The 14,920-nt window shown below is 36.6% G+C and overlaps 1 protein-coding gene across 1 annotated transcript in view; it reads left to right on the top strand.

Moving 5' to 3' along the window:
• Nucleotides 1–14,920, top strand: part of CAMKMT (calmodulin-lysine N-methyltransferase) — a 225,180-nt gene that overhangs the window by 181,216 nt on the left and 29,044 nt on the right. Inside the window, exons 4-7 of the mRNA XM_054820757.1 lie at nt 771–831; nt 3,832–3,886; nt 4,941–5,004; nt 10,135–10,201. Coding sequence (XP_054676732.1) covers nt 771–831; nt 3,832–3,886; nt 4,941–5,004; nt 10,135–10,201 — 247 coding nt within the window. The remainder of the gene's footprint in view (nt 1–770; nt 832–3,831; nt 3,887–4,940; nt 5,005–10,134; nt 10,202–14,920) is intronic.

The raw sequence follows: 14,920 nt of genomic DNA, 5'->3' as shown, positions 1-14,920 counted from the left end.
TATACAGCATGGTAAACTGTGGTGCTTCCTGCCACGGGATGTTGCAGCTATGGAAAGTTTACCGCAGTCCACAGAACAACTAGAAAAATCCCTTGGTGAATATTAAACAGAACTTACCATTTGTATCTCCTCTCCTCCTCAGGAACTTCTTGAGCCACAACTAGAAATAATGCTGCATTATTCCCCTAAACTTGTATTTGTCCTTAGCATGTCTTGCTGGGCAGTGTCTCTTACAGTCAGACTGATGCCCGACCTAACAAAACCTAAGAGAAAAGGAGCTAACTAAAACTGGGAAGAAACAAAATGACTGTAGAAGACAGCTAATGAAAAAGTAGGGGGCTCCTGTCCACAAAGGAGACAAAGGCTACAAGGCAAGGTGGGCCTTGCATCTGGCCTGGTACAAACAGTTTGATGTTCCTGTGAATGCCCAAATGTCAAAAGTTTTGTAGAATTACATTTTATATAACTTTTAAAGTCTTGACAATTGTATGTATTTGTGTAGATTTATGTGTACATTTATGTGTGTGCGCCTGTTTCTATAAAGTAAACTTCTGATCATTAGTCAGGATTAAATCTATGAAATATTCAATTCCAATGCTTAAATCAGAAGTCTTCTATTAAAAGTCTTATTTGTTTCTTTATTCCATGGTATTATGGCAAATTTAGAAAATGAAACAGTTGGTAGAGGTCTGCAAATGGTAATTTTTATTCAAATATTATTTTAGAAAAAAAAAATCTGTTCTAAGAAGGCGAATATCTTTGTTTTTTAGGTCTCTGGCCATCTGAAGAAGTGCTGGCTTACTACTGCCTAAAGCACAATGAAATATTCAGGTACAGAGTTAAACATAAAAAGATATTTTCCAATCTGTTAGTTTTATTGTATCTGCATGGTAAAGATTGCTATGATTTAAGTCTTCAGATTAAATTTAAAATGTTCAAGGTGAAAGCATGTTGCTCTTAACAAAGAACTCTGAGCTGCCTTTGGGTACTAATATTGCACAGCAAGCTTTCTGCTATATGTCAAAGACTTTTGATTTCCACTCAAGGCGTTTTATTTCACTTTGATTTTTGGGAAACAAAAGTGAAGCTCCAATCGATCAGTACTGATTGTGAAGGTCAGGAAAAATAAAAGACATTCTTTAAACTGACATCTGTTGCAAAAGCAAGCAAAATATTACCTGATAAAATACCTAATAATCACTGCATATAGCAATGAAGGAATTTGCACCTGTATTTAACTGTTGTGAAACAATTTTGAGACATCCTGCACTATTGGTTTTGGTTTTTTCACATTTTCTGAACTTGTAGAAGACAGTTATCAATGCTCCAATAGGAACACCTAAAAATAAAATCCATCCTGTATCCTGTGTCTTTCCCCTTGAGTATATAGAGCTTTGCAGTGGGAAATCCTTGAAGTTTCATTGTTCAGAGGATGAACGAGGCGCAAGAAAAGCCATTATAACAATGCATTTGGAGGCATAAATTGTGTTCTGAGTGAGGGTGCAAGGCTAACGCCAAGTAAACCAGCTTGGAGTATACAAAATCCCTCAGTCTGTGTACATATGGTGTTGGTAAAATAGGGAAGACCAAGCTGTAAGTCCCTGCCCCTTGTACCAAAGTGGAAAGCGTATCAGCTGCGAGCTGGTTCCTGCAGCTTGCTCAGACCCCTGTCTGAAATCAAAGACCCTGCACCACAGCATGCCCTGGTTCGTAAAGCCTCATTTCTACTCCCTCCGCCACCTGAACGAAGCCCACCCCATTAGAGGAGGCAGCTAGCACACCTAATCTGGTATCCCCTGCTCCTTCCTCCGAGTTTAGCTGGGCACCGCATTGTGTGACTTTCGCTGCTGGGGGGGGGGTTGTCCCTGTAGCGCTTCACCGTCCAGCCCCATGCTGTGGCTCGTACGCTCTGCTTGTTCTCAGGGGCTCTTCACGGCAAACCTCCCTGTGCTGCTCACTAACAGGATATTTTCCTAGATTGGGTATGCAAGCCTGGATACTCGGAGGCAGCGATCAGTCAAACTTCCACGGAGGAAGCGGGCATCCCGATTTCTCTGGATTGTGCTTTCTCAACAATACACTCAGAGTAGAGTTTCTTATTTTAATTTTCATTGATAAATCTCACTAAATATTGCCTGAGATACAGATATGATTTTTAAAATTTGCTAATAAGGGAACTCTGCACTGAAATAAATTATTTACGTGCATAAATATGTATCTGTATATGTGTGTGTATATACTCAGATATTAAATACGTACAAATTTGGTTCAAAATGCACTAAACCCCCCACACTAGATACTTTCTGTGTTTATTGCAATAAGCATGACTCTTACAAAGGAATAAGTGCCTTGTGAATCTTATATACATAACTGTATGTATATACTTTTAATATATATGACATTATATGGTTTAGAAAAATAAAAACTTATGTGAAAAATTGTTCTATTTAAACCACAAACTGCAAATTTCCCACATCTGTTTTATATTCTCATTGGGTTTATGTACAGCTTGTTCCTCTGAACTATGTCCATTTTTTGTCTCATTTCCATTAAATAGGACAACTGGACTTTTTTCAAATAAAATTTGTGGAATCTAAGAAAAATAAATCTATCCCATCCAGACAGTGAGCATTAGCATACAGTCATACAGCCTTGTCTACTGGCCTCAGTGAACAAAATACCAGCATCTGTATACTCATAGGGATTCCTAGATGCTCTAGTGTTGAGTGAGTAGGGAGGTAATACTTTCACATAAAAATAGACTTTCAAATGTTGCTATTTTAGGGGAGAAGAAAAGGTGCACCCCCCAAAAAAAAAAGAAAAAAATCTGTTTAGCGGAAATTCCATTTTCTGCCTGTCAAAAATGTCTCAATGGGAATGTTTCTACCAGCTGTAACAGTTGCCGCAGATTTAGCTGTAAAGCAGTGTCTTCCTAAACTGAGGCTGTGCCTTGCCCTAGACGCCCCTTCGCGCGGTTTCGGCGCGGGGTCAGCATCCCTCCCTCCTCCCCTCCTGGGGCAGGCCGTGGCTCTGGAGGACATTCCTTATGGCTCCCCCTGCAAGCTCCCATCCGGCACGCTCTCTGCGCCAAATTATATTTCACATGCACGTCTTAATAACAGCGCGGTATGGTCTAAGTTAAAAGCAGCCTTTTAGACCATGCATTCAAGCCTCTGCTCAGGCTCAGTTTTGGCTCTTGACACTAACTTCGTTTAGTTTTCTGTGGCTTAGCTGTTTGCTGTTCCCATCGTTGTTCGTAACAGCATTGTTTGTAGGTCACTTGCAGTTTTAAGTGCTAATTGAAGGATCAGATTTCTTCACGTGTAATTGTTTTGTGGTATATGGCTTGTTTTAAAACTTGTCTCTTTTTAATATAAAAAGGCTTTTAGGCATAACTATATGGAGAGATATATAAATAATATTAATTTCCCCATTTACTTCTCTAACTGTTTTTGCAAGAATGAATGTGGATTAACATTGTTATCCTTTCCTAACAATTATCTTTCGCTACTCTAGCTAGTTTAGTTCTAAAAGACAGAGCCATTGACAAGGGAAAAAAGGGAACCTTCTCAGATTTTTCAGCTCAGCGGTGGTAATGTTGCACTGAACACTAATGAGGGAACCCCCACTGATTTGCCTGCTTTGTGACTTTTCTATTTCATAATTATTTTTAAAACGCAAAACGACATGAGGTAGCCTAGTCATGTCTCTACAACTTCCTGGTAGCTCAGTTCTTACTGCAGATGGCAATTTGTTCTTGTAACATATATGTCTCTCTGACCATTTTCATCTAATTTGTATGGGTTCTACCATTTCCTTTCTCTCTTTCAGGGACCTTGCTGTGTGTGAGCTAGGGGGTGGCATGACATGCTTGGCTGGGCTCATGGTAGGTCTTTTCTCAATTCCAATCCCATTCAGAGGAAGAAACAAAAGGAAAAATGTTCCAGTGCCTCCAACTGCTGGGTCAGAGAACTGTCAACAGCCTCAGCTGCGGTCAAGCTGCAGAGTCTTGAGAGACCTTCTAGATTGACTTGCTTTCGTATCATATTGATTTTATGGTTGCCTCGATGAGCAGAAACATTTTACCTCCGTGTAGTCAATATCTCTTGTTGTGACATTCCAGGCCACGTACGGTCTGTCTTTCATTGCCATAGCCGAAGCTTTTTTTTTTTTTTTCAGATTATAGTCCCATTTGCTAAGATACAGGAATAGCCTGGCGAATCACAGTTGGAGCACCATGATATAGCTGCTAATGTTTTGCCTGCATTATTACACCAACAAACATGATCCAGAGCTCTCGGTAATTAGATTCTTTTGAATTAGATTGGCCATTCAGGAGAGTCGTTCACCATTCTCTGGGTTCTGAGTCATGTATTCAGGAGATATTATGTAGCAGTGCAGTGCATTAGACAAGTTTTTATGTCTCTACAAATAAAAGCATATTGTTACACTGATTGGCATTTGACAAACCTGTCGCTCTTATACAATGTGTCGAGGTTACAGCCCAATGTGCGAGCATGTCAAAGCTCACAAAAAAATTACCCTTACAAAGCCATCTGCCTGCAATGCAAAGTTATATGAAGGGCATCAGGCAGTCAGACAGAAGCAAGCTGAAAGGCAGAGTGACAGCCTTGTATGATGGCTCTACTAGATAAACAGAAGCCCGCAAATGAAAGCCTCTCAGAATACCATCATCCGCTGTCACAATGCAATTACGGAACAGAATGATAGCAAGATAGAGGCTCCCGCAAATGGAATGATAAAAGTATTGACTGATTTGATTGAATGATTAAAATAATGCAGACATAAAATGAAAAAAGATTGAAGATTGTTACAGAGAAATAGGTGAGGAAGCATGATACTGAAGGCTTGTCACTCCTGTCTTCACTTCCACACAGACAAGCATATTTGCTCATTGTTTGCTGTGCTCTTTTTTTCAGGTTGCTATTTCTGCAGATGTCAAAGAAGTTCTGTTAACTGATGGAAATGAAAAGGCCATCAAAAGTATCCTTATTCAGATAGAAAACTGGTTTGTTGTGCTCGTTCCTTTTTACTGGCTGAGTAACAATCAATATAAAGACAGACAGCATGGGGTATATTAAGAAAAAGTCCCCACATAAGTAATTAAAAAATAGATGTAGGATATCTTGAACAGAGCTACAGCTTCCCCTACAATAAATGCCACATTTTCTTCTTTAATTAAAAATGTACGTGTTGGTATAGAGCAAGTACAGTAGTAAATATTTGTCTTCTGGGTGAGTGCTGAAAGATTCCTTGTGTGTGTGCTGCATGTTACAGGAGGTGTAGCAGTGAATCAAATCATTAGCTTCCCTTCACATATTCCTTTTGCTGCAGAACTAGATTTTTTTTTTTTTTAATTTTCAGATGCTAGCCTCTTAAAACATACCTAGTATTTGTATATTGTCATAGCTTTTCCAGTGTATATTGAAATGCATGGTTTCGTTGTTGCTGCTAAGTTATAACTGCCTACAAATTACCCATTTAGTGTGCTTAATCAATTATCAATTTATCATTATTTCTCTTGATGTAAGATTGCAAAACACCTCTGTCCCTTGTAGAAGGTATTTTATTATATTTCTTATATTAGAATAAATTGCTATTATGCCCTTCTAATATGAATACATAGTTCAGAAAATTGAACTGGACTTTGGCTAAGCGAGAGAATGAGTGAGCATAATTTGTGGCCACATTAAATATCAGCACAGAACAAGAACAGATATATACAGTGAATACTAATAGCCCTTAGAAATTGAGAGGGGGAAAAAAGGAAGATATCTATTTGCTTTTGTTCCTTAGTAATCTTTCCATTTGCATTTTAAGGCAGACTATTTTTTTTACTTTTTGGCCACTGCATCATCAGAATTACTTAGATTTGACTTTTGTATCTATTTGATAGCTAACATAATGAGTACTTAGTGAAAAAAATAAGTTAAACCAATTTGTAGTTTAAAAAAATTGCAGTTGCTGATGACTGTTAAAACAGGAGACATTGCAGTGCAATAATATTAGCTACTACCTTTAAAAAGACTTTCTCAGAGGTAACTATAATTGCCTTCAACACTTTAACAATTTCATGGAAAAAAACAGCCAATCCTAGACCATATCTTTTAAAAGCTGAAGGAAGCCTTATAAAAGTCTCCTTTTTCTTGAAAATGCAAGTTCCCAGTTGTGGTCCTCCTGTCTTGAGGAGGAAGTATTCATTATTCGGTGTATTTTAATCAGCATCACCCCTTCCAATCTTTCCTCTATGTCATTATGAAGTTAAAAAATATGGGAGAAGAAAAATGTTTCAAAACTAGCCTAAGAAAACAAACTGATGTTTTATAGAAGCACAGGTATTTAACAAAAGGTCATTTTACCCACAGAAAGCTTCAGGTGAGCTCAGTAATCATCAAGTCAGCAAATATCTCGCATAGCAGATTCCATAAACATACCTGAACTTTTTTTGAAATCTAGAAGTCTTCTATAGCAAGGAAAATTGGCGAGTGCTAAAAGTATTCACTCAGTCTTTGGAATTAAACAAATTAAAGTGGTTTTATTCCTGAAAAAGATACTGTTAATATCTAATTAGCACACCTTAGTTTTTTCACAGTATGTTTTAGAAATATCTTTTATTTCCAAAAGTCTTACAAGGAGTCTTCATCTGTATTCACTCAGTGAATCCCTTTCAGAGAAGTGATTGGTGGAAGGCTCTAACAGGAATTTATTTTTCTTTTTTAACATTTGGTGCTCTGAAGGCTCAGCATTCAAAGTGCTTTTATTGTGTTGGATTTTACAATGGGCTTAATATTAGCAGGGTGCCAAAGTGCAGCAGACTAAGAACTTTACAGTGTAGGTGGAATGTATTCTTAAAAGTGCACATAATAAAATTTATGTTGCATTTTATGTGTTTTATGGACTTCAGTAGTAATTTTATGATCTGTCTTATGGTAATTTTCTTTTACATTCTTTTCTATAGCGACTAGCTATAACAGAAGTTTAGGCTAAATTTAGATCTGTTTCAGCCACACCAGACTCACTGAAATCAGTAAGAATTTTTAGTGTAACTGGAAGTAGCATTTGGCCCCAAGTGCCACAGACTACAAATGATGTATCTTTGCTAAGTTTTATCATTGCTGATGGTATTTTTTAATTGTTTAGCATACCAAATTAAATTAATGTGGGATAAAATACTGTTTTCTTTTGTAGATTCCGCTCTTCAGGAATAGTTAATGCCTAGTATTATGCTTTTTATGTAGGTATTATAGATTAAAATAATCTTGTTTAAAAATTACTGTTTACATCTTCCCTTTAAATTTCTTAGGAAGCTTAAATTACATGCCAGTCATACTATAATATCCAAAAATTACTTTCCAAAAAGTAAAAGTGGTTGTCAACAAAAAAAGAAAAAAAATCACTGTCAGAAGCCAGGAAATCACCAAGCAAGCCTGCTAATTATTCTTAATGGGCAAGATGAGCACATTAAGAAACAAATGAATACATCAGTGAAATGTAATTGAAAATCGACCTGGCAATAGTGCATTGCATCTGAGAATCTGCCTTTGTATTATTATCATCATCATAATTATTGTTGGTTTTGTTGTTGTTATCGCTATTCAGTGAACGTAACTAACAGCTTTGCTTTGTGAAGTCTCGAGCTTTTGAGGATTTGATTTTTCTTTTAATTTTTGACATTCTTCATATTATTCTCCATTTCATACTGCCACGGGAAGTATTCACTATGTATGTTTTCAATATCTTTATTAGAATATGTTATTGAAATGTTACAAGTTAAAACAATTTATGAATATGTTAATTTCAAATCGTTGTCATTTTAACCATTTCATTGTGAAATATAGAGCTATATTTTATATTAATCAGTGGTCTTATGCAAGAGGTATATGGAGGTTTTTTTAAGGATATTATGATTTGATTTACTAGTCCATTTAAAAGACTTCTCTCTAACTCACTCCTTTTGCTTATCATGGGCAGATTTTAATTGATTAACAGATCATTTATATTGCAAAATCAATAAAATAAAGACAGATGTTATTGCTTTTGCAGCTTTGTTCAAAACTTTATTGTTGGTTTAGTGTGTTTTATCTAAGCTCTTTCAGGATCATTTAAATAAAGTATTAAAAAGAAAAATATAGATATTTCAAGTGAATAATAAAGATATACGTAGGCAAAGTTATCAGACTCACCCCCATCAAAATTTGTAATTTTGGGTGATATGCGTTCAGATACAAATTTTCCAACTTAGGTAATATCTATGACATAATCAGTCATGAACATTGAATTCTCTTCCCAGAACACCGGAAGCATCTATATTCGGTTCAACATGACCAAATCCAAGGATGAGGTTCATTTTTAGTAAAAATTGTGTCCTGTTTCAGAGAGGCTGTGTACTTTCTGCCTTAGCTCTGTTTCACACCACGCACTAGTGACTTGAACTACTGTCTGAGAGCATCAATAATACAAAACATTTTTGCAGTGCACTATAATGGCCATTAAAATATATCGTATGAATCTTTTGACAGTCCTGGGAAATTTAGGTTAGAAAGGTCATGTTCAGCCTGAATGCCTGAAGACATGGGCTCATCAATTATTTTAAAAAGCTAGTGTTAACATGTTTACAACAATTATTAAGTTTTGCTCGGTTATATAATTTAAGTGCAGTGTAGCTAATTTGTCAACAATGTTACTTCTGCCTCTACTTAAAAGTAGCGTGCTCTGCTCATGGCATTATTTATGCCTTCCTTTTGCTTCACAGGTATAGATCATTCGTTACTACTTCTCATTGCATATTGTGAAAAAGATTTAAAAGGCACGTCCAAGCTACAGAGATTTGTTTAAACCAGTTTTCTGTCATTCCATTTCTCATTTTTGGCTTCAGTATCAGTTGCCTTTTCTGTTACGTTGTTTGGATAGAGGCTTTCCTAAAATAACTTTTCTTAAATAGCCAACTGTGTTAGAAAGGCCAAGTAGGTGATTTCAGCAAAGCCATTGAAAAGATATATCAGTCATATTTTAAATTAGCCTGACACTAGTGTTCAGTTTTCTTAGAAGAGCACTTGCAAAGAATTCAACTTATTCTGTGCTCCTTGAAACATCCTCCTAATTAGCGTCAGATTCCTGTACCTTAAATAAGAAAGAGGAATCATTGACATCTTTATCAAAAATGTCCGTTTAAGATAACTTTTTTATATTCAAGAGCGAATTGTTCAAATATGTATGGATTCACACTGGGTGACATTTAGTATTCTCACAGTTTTCGGTTACTTGCTATACCTTTTCTTTTCAATGGCTTCTCACTAACCACAAGTGATTGATTATGAAGGTTGTCTTTCTAGGCATAGATGACAACAATTGTCATTGCCAGCCCTTGCTTTGGCCTGCCTGCATGGCTACCCAAATTTGTGACCTGATCTTCCAAACTGAAAGAAGCCGATACATGAGGTTAGACATTGAAACACGAGGCTGAGGCACTGTTGCAGTGCCTATGGGGAAAAAAAAGCATTTCTTGCTTTGTACTATCTTTTATGGTGGTTCCAAACCATTCTCAAGAAAGCAAATAGACTAGAAACTCCTTTGCCTATAGGTTAAGGTGCTGCCGTTGTGCGTTGGGTTTCACCCAGACAGAGCCAGGAACAAAGGTACGTGTCCTGTGGCAGGACAGGTACTCAAAACCCGTAAACCTCCAACCTGTGACCTAGTGATACAGTCGAAAAGCAGCACAAACTAAATTGGCCATGAAGTGACTGTGCTAAAAAATTTCTGTTCACTGTGGCTGCAGTTCTTATATTTGTAAACAATAGTTGCCTTTACACGTATATAAGGTATGGGAAGACTTTTTCAGTTCCCTCTATAGCTACAGGGCTAGCATTTCCTTAAATGAAACAGTAAACAGAGGTAGGCAACAAAAGCAAGTTACGGCGTAGATATATGGCTGATGTGCTGGAGTAGCAATGTAAAATTTATGCTTCTGAAAAAAGACTGACTCTTAGCACAGATTAAAGAAGACCAAACAGATGAAAGACATTGTGAAGGTGTTAGCTGATGGGGAAAAAGTATTTTTTATTATTTTTATTACTGCTCTCATTTTATAGATAATTCTTAACAAATACGCTACAGATGTAAGCGAGATCATCTCAAGAAACCAAAATGCAGGCATATTTAAGGCTCAGAAAGTGTCAAGCTGGTAAGATTCTACTAAATTGTTTTATGGATTTGTGCATGTAATTGTATATTTAATGTAAATGTGATATATGTGCAAAAGTGTGAAAATGTGACCTATATTTCTGATGCTGACACAAACGTGTATATACAAGTAGGTAAGTGATGCAAGACAGAAATTTGGAAGTATTAAAAAAATATTTAATTGCTTTTTAACATAGCAAATACAGTATGATTAATCTTGGTGACATAATCTCTCTTTCTTTTTTATTTTTTTACGATACAGTATGTCTCTTCAAGCTGCGGTTTAGTGCATGGTTAAAATTTGGCTGCTTCAGAGTCAGCGTTACCCACTGTACTGAGTGTGAGGCTTGGAACGAATGTACTTAAATCACTGGCAGATTTCATTTTAAGTAGCTCTGAGAATTCAGGGTGGCAACAAATCCCATTTGCACCCTGAGGTAGATGTTGTCGGAGCGTCCATGGGAGGTTTTTTGGTCATCGTGTCTGTACGATCAGTATCATGTTTTGTCACAACAAGGGCAGATGGGGAGCATGGAAGCCAGGCACAGCGTGCTGGGGCCCTTCTCTACCTCCTTGACTATGTCCTATTGTGCATGGCACACCCAGCGTTTTTCTCTAAGTACTTTAGCTCTGTTTTCTCCAAGTTAGCCCTGAAGGCGTGCTATGGAGGGCAAGAGTTGTAGAAGTTCAGAGAAGTTGGTCCCCAGAGCCCTTCCTGACCCACCCTGTGTAATAGATGCCACTGAAGTTAGCTGTTGAACTGTCTATTTCATCGAGACATCTCCAGGTACACTAGGGACTGGAAGCAGCTGAAAAACTGAAGTGTGTTCGTCTCTCGTACTATTTAAAAAGTAAATTGTAAAGTAATTCATATTTATGGCATAGGGTTATGAATTAGAATGGGCTTAGAGATGGCTACCTAAGAGCAAATAGAGCTTATTTGTGTACCTAAATCTTTTTTTTTTTTTGATGCTTCTCATTCCAGAAGAAGGTGTCTCAGTCCTTCTCAAAGTGACAAAAGCAAAGCTGAAAAAGGGCTGAGAAAGGCAAGCTGTTACAGCAGAATAAGTTTATTAACATAGAGGGTTAAACCCATGCGATTTTAATGGCGAGCATTCACATCATTTATCCTATGCTTATGTAGCCATTCTGTGTATAGAAGTTCTTTTAAGGGAGCACTTAGGGTTAGAAAAATTCTGCTTTCATTAGGGTATACGTGCATATAACTTAGAGATGTATTTCTGCATCCTAATAAGTGCCTACCAAGTAGACAAAGGCCATGCAGGCCCCAGGAATAGTCTCTGAGGTTCCATGTGCTGAATGCTTCTTGTGAGCAACCTCAGACGCTCATCGCTGCTGAGGAGAGACTGTGTGGTATGTCCATCCAGAAGCTTAGATTTTGTAGATTTTATATGAGATTTCAGATTTCACCCCTTGTCAAGACTTCAAACCTGGTCTTTTAGATATCAATCAAAAGCACATTTTCTACCCTGTCCTCATTTACATTTATCTAATGCTTAAGGTCATTTGTGATCATTTGAGTGTATTTCAGCATATGGAATCAGTGAATAATAGATTTCAGCCTCACGCTGTGAAGAAAGATTGTGTTTTTACAAGACATGATGTTGTTTACTGGGTGTTAATAATCACTAATTAATAAACATATCTAGACATCATAAAATGTTGCATTTTAAGGAGTAAAAATGTCAAGTGTTTAACTTCTTGAGTGCAATAGCATTTAAGGCCTTATTTGCATAAATAAAATAATTAAAATACAAAATAAAGTGAAATACTATATCAAAACATAAGGTTCATTGTAATAAACATGTAAGTTGATTTTTAGTTCTACATTCTTAAGGCTTTTGCAGATTTATTGTAACAGTGTAAAGTTTTATAAAATAAGTATTCAAATGACTCTCTAATTCCAAAAATAATGATCATCTTGCTTTTCTCTATATTATACACATTAATAGTTGATTTCTCCTGTCAAAATTAAGGTTATGCTTTGGTTAGTTATTTGAAAAGTGCTAATGGATGGATCAGTCCTTCAGATTCAGTAAAGACATGCAATGAAGGCAGTAACAAAGTTATTTGATCACTTCTCAAGGCCTGGAAGAAACTGAAAGGCTGATGTAAAATCTGAAATATTACCATAACCCTGATTCACTTTTTCTACAACCAAAAACCTTAGTTATGTAATGATAATGGGGGGAAAAAAACACAAGAAAAGGTAGTGTTTTGTAGGGAAGAATGCAACACTGGCATGCGAAGTGACATGAGGTGACTTCTTTTATGTTGGTCAGAGTGTCCAGTGCACTGTTGCAAGATTTTTTCCATATAAATGATAATTCAGAATAGACCCTTCTCACTGCACCTTCATCTCACTTCAGGATCTCGTACTCTTTTCCTTGCACATGGAGTATAAATTATCAGTGTGAGAATCAGTTTGTGATTGTTCCAGACATTTAAGTCTAGACCTGGAAAATATGCCAAAAAATGTATGGCACAAAAAGGAGCAATCAAGTATCAGCCAAGAGAAGTTAGATTAGGACAACCTGCCATACATTTATTTATTTAGATTTATACGAAATGCAGTAAATGAGCACTTATCTAGCTCTCTGCCAACTCTTGATTATTGTTTAAAAGTACAGCAATGTAAGCCAAACTGGCAGTTTGTCATATTATGTGTTATAATGTAATAATAGCTATTTAGTAAACAGTTTACTTCAGCAGTGGATATACAATTCCATGTTTATTATTAGCTTCCATGAGTATGTTCAGAATTTCTTGCTTAGGTTTACTGGAAATAGGTACAGTAATGCCACCAAGTTGCTAATAATGACTTGCCCTAGTAGGGTGAATTATTACACCATGTATGAGTTTGATGATTCTATTTTTTCACAGTTCAAAAATTATCCATGAATCACTTTAAGTTTACCCCATAACTTAGCATGTGAGCTATCCTGATAGCTGTCTTTGTACCATCAACTGTTATTAGCTTGACATGAATCATATAATTGTTTTGAACATGTCCACCAATGAGTAGATGAGCAATAAGAGTCATGGAATCTCTGCTCTTTTTCTTCTCTTTATTTTAATGTGGAAATCTTCCTGAAGCAGGGGTTTGGGTTGCAGAATTTTGAAAAATTGTTTTTATTATGAATGTCATGATGGAAAAGCTTTACCAAAGAGGAAAGCTTGCAGTATATTCTAAAGGTTAACAAACTCTATTTGTCTTATCTACCAGGGAATTTGTTCTTCCATCAGATTCCCTTTTCTGAGAAGACCGAATCTGTTAAGAACAAAATTTGTATACTTACAGTTGATACGGGACCTGTGAGTTTTAGGTGCGGACAAGTGTATTGTTTTGCTAAGAGTTTCCTCATAGAGATTACATTCCACATAGGGGTGTAAACAAGTACATACAACATCAAGTCAGTGAGAGAAATGCATATGGTGTGATGCACACTTTGATTTGATTAGCAATAATGTATCATATCTTTTTTGTTCATTCTATAGTCGACATGTATGGTGAAGTGGCCAAAAGTGACAATCCCTTCTCCTTAAAGGTTAACAGATAAGTTATAATCTGTTATCCAAGATTTTAGTGTTCCTTACAAATGCAATGAATTTACAAGCCTCCAGAATGAAACCTAAAAAGAAAAAAGGTCTTTCTAAAGGCTAAATGGCATTCAGTATGATAGTAGGATGAGGTCTCAATGACAGAGCACTGAACTATGTAGTCCTGATTCCATTCTTATATTAATTACCTCTTTCTCTGTAACTGCCAACACATGAATATTTTACCTTATTACAATGTTATTCAAGTATGCTGGCTTTCTAACCTTCCTGATTTCAATTGGTCACGTAACAGGTTTCATCAACGTAGGACAGCTTTAATAAAGACTCCCACTATGTTTTTATTCATCAAATCAACCTGAGTGTTGCTAAATTCAGACTTTATGAAAGCATACTTATTGAACTTGTTGCGTTTGTCAGCTTAGCAACCCTAAAGGAATCCCTTTCATCCAACTACTTTTCTCGTCTCCCCATGTAACACCCTCACATGCGCACCATCTATTGGCAAGGAGGAGGCTGCCAAAAGGAACATTTCCTGTTCTTTGGTTAGAAAGAAAAGGCTCCTGGTTCCGGCTGTCTTCATTTGATGATTTTATGTACGTGTGGGAAGAAACAATGAACAGTCTGTCTGTTCATGTTGATTGTGAATTCGTAGCTCGCTATCACAGAAAACACAACTCAGGTGGAAACCGCTCCATATCTCTGATCATACTTGCCCTTCTCTGTATCTTTTCCAGTTTCAATCTACTCCTTTTCAGATGAGGATGAGCAGTACTGCATTCAAAGTGCACACAAATGATAGATATATGTAGGGGAATAATTATGCTTTCTGTTCCTCTTCTAAAAATGCCTAACAGTAATTTGCTTTTTTTGACTGCAGTTGAGCACTGAGCTGATATTTTCATAAGACTGTTTGTCATAACCTCAGGAGATTTCCACTGATGATCAGTTCAGAGACCTTCATTTTCTTTATGAAGCCAGAATTATTTTTCCTGTTGCACACTTTGCATTTATCCACACTGAATTTCATCTGACATTTTATTGTCCAATAACTCAGTTTCATCCTTCTGCAATTCTTCAGTCTCTTTTCCTTACTGTCTTGAATAACTTCTTAGTATCAGCAAACTTTGCCACTTCCGTG

The sequence above is a fragment of the Grus americana genome, chromosome 3 (genome assembly GCF_028858705.1).
Source record: "Grus americana isolate bGruAme1 chromosome 3, bGruAme1.mat, whole genome shotgun sequence".
NCBI lineage: Eukaryota > Metazoa > Chordata > Aves > Gruiformes > Gruidae > Grus > Grus americana.
This window is presented reverse-complemented; position numbering and strand designations above follow the sequence as displayed.